Source organism: Papilio xuthus, unplaced genomic scaffold (assembly GCF_000836235.2).
Source record: "Papilio xuthus unplaced genomic scaffold, Pxut_1.1 DF828195.1, whole genome shotgun sequence".
In the NCBI taxonomy this organism is placed as follows: domain Eukaryota; kingdom Metazoa; phylum Arthropoda; class Insecta; order Lepidoptera; family Papilionidae; genus Papilio; species Papilio xuthus.
Window position 1 is genome coordinate 1 of NW_013530454.1, and position 2,448 is coordinate 2,448.

Sequence of the window (2,448 nt, forward strand, 5' to 3'; positions counted from 1 at the left end):
CACGCTGCCGCTTACAGGTACACCATAGGCCTCGAATGCATGTAATTTTAAATTAATTATAAAACTTGACTCAATATTGATTACATTAGAATTTAATGAGTAAGTATTGGGCCTCGTTTTATAACAGCCGAATTATAAGTTAATAATTTTATGTAAACCTAACTCTTTCATGTTTTTTTAATCTTGATCATTGCATCTTGTCGTGATCTGGCTTTTGTCTGTTTTCTCGTTTAGTTCTCTAACTTGTATGCTTATTTGCTTTAAAGCATGTTTATTTAGCGTTATTTTTATGTGACGTTTTTATTTAGTTTTCTACTATGCCGTGAAATATTTCACTTCTGCAATTTCTAATGCTGTCTGTTCAAAGTATCAACCAACACCTGGTCTATCTTCATTTTTTTTGTTTTCTGGTCGATTTTATTGTTACCTAAAGTATTATAAACTTTAAGTATATCTTTAATTCTTAAAATTGTGAACAACGAGTTAATCTGTGGAGCACCGATGAAGTTATACCAATTAAACCTACAAGAAAGAACTAAATAACATAGCTAAACATTGTTTAAATCTAGGTTATATTACTAAGTAGCTGTCGCCCGAGAATCCGTGCGCGTGGAATTAAAAAAAAACTTAATAAGTAGCCTATGTGTTCTTCTAGACTATGTTCTATATGTATGCCAAATTTCATCAAGATCTGTTCAGCCGTTCTGGAGATACCTTGAAATAAACATTCATCTAAACATTCGCATTTATAATATTAATAAAATTTGAAAAGTGCTGATGCTTATATGCTCCTACTTTAAGCTGGAAATTCCAAGGTTTGGTTGTGGTATCCTTGTGTTGTGATCCAATATAGAATGAGTTCCGTATGATGACAGAGTCGGAGGCGATGCGCAGTTCTGCAGGTGACGAGCGCGGAAGTGAAGGCAACAGTGACGCTGATGCTGCGCTGGACCCGCCAGTCTCCGGTGCCTCTGTGTCCAGCTCCCCGCCAAATGATACCAAGGTAAAAGATTAGCTATAAGATGGTTCTTGCTTCACTTGTTAATTAATATACTAAAAGACTGCGACTTTGTTCGCGTGGAATTAGAAAAAAATAGTAGTCTATGTGATCTTTTAGACTGTTCTACATCTGTGCCAATTTTCAGTCAGATATATGCAGCCGTTCTGGAGATACCTTCTATTAAACATCTATCTATCCATCAAAGCATTTATAATATTAGTAAGATTATTTTTTTTTTTAGCAAGAAACGGCTTTTAAAGATGGTAACTAAAATTGTCCAGATAGATATAGAAGCGAAGTTCTTCTAGTGTAGTGATCAATTTGAAAGATTAAACAGCGTGTTATGTACGTAGGAGGAGAAGCGGTCGCGTCTATTCCGTAGTGCGACTAGTGGCGGCAACCTGACTCCGGCCGCGGCCGCCGCGCGCAAGAAGAACTCTCTCGCAGCTGCCGAGCGACCGCTCTCCGCGCACGATCTGCCCGCACAGAGCCCCACCACCACTGAGGTACAGCACGAACATGTTTCTTGTACATAGCCAGCCAATATTTCAAAATTGTCTACTACTGATTTTTTACTTACTACTAAGCATTTTGTAAATTTCAAAACATGTACTTTCAGAGAAAAAAAATAATAAATCAATAAAATATAAGGTGTGCCACAGTACATTTTTTCTTAAATTTACAATCGAATCGACGAACAATGCATCTGGAATTATGGATGTTTAAAGATAGCTTTCGTTATTTCGTCAAATCAGCTCCTTGCTTTTTGGCACTTTAAAATATGAGAAAAGCCGAGTGATATAGAGAATGTTTGGTTATGTATTTAATCTGTGCGGTGTACAGCCGCGGCGCACACTGGTGGAGCAGGTGGGGCGCGTGCTGGGCGAGGAGGGCCCGGTGCCGGAGTGCGTGGCGGTGTGCGGTCCCGCCGCCGCGCTCGCGCTGCAGGCGCTCGCCGTGCCCGCGCTCGTCCTCGCCCCGCCGCAAGTACCCGACGTCCGCCCCCTGCTGCAAGCTATATACGCCAGGGCTGTCAAACAGTCAGTTTTTAACTCTTTTATCTTAAACTAATGTTAAATAAAGTATCGCATACATTAGAAAGAACATCATTTTTGTTTTATGAAACCGTAAATTCACAATTGAGTTGATATTTACATTTATCTATAAATATTTAAAATTTTTCTAGCTGCTGTCCGCGAATCTGTTTGTACGCAATTAAAAAAAAATTTCAATTTTCATCGAGACTCGTTTAGCCATTTTGAATATACCAACATCCATATATCCATCCAAACATGCACACTTATAATATTAGTAAGATAAATAAATAGTAAGCTATATTTGTGACATAATAAAAGTGAATGTATGTATGTATGTGCAGGAGTTCTCGTCGTGCGTGCGTGCGCGTGTGCGTGTGCGGGGGAGAGGCGGCTGCGGCGGCGGCTCTGCGC

General features: G+C 39.5%; 1 protein-coding gene across 1 annotated transcript; it reads left to right on the forward strand.

Moving 5' to 3' along the window:
- Window positions 1–6: 6 nt before the first annotated feature.
- LOC106113580 (uncharacterized) lies at window positions 7–2,040 on the forward strand (the record flags this gene model as incomplete). The annotated part of the gene is made up of 4 exons (XM_013306413.1): window positions 7–17; window positions 876–1,003; window positions 1,354–1,506; window positions 1,844–2,040. Coding segments are annotated over exons 2-4 (467 nt in total), but the record flags the coding sequence as incomplete, so codon positions are not given.
- Window positions 2,041–2,448: the final 408 nt, after the last annotated feature.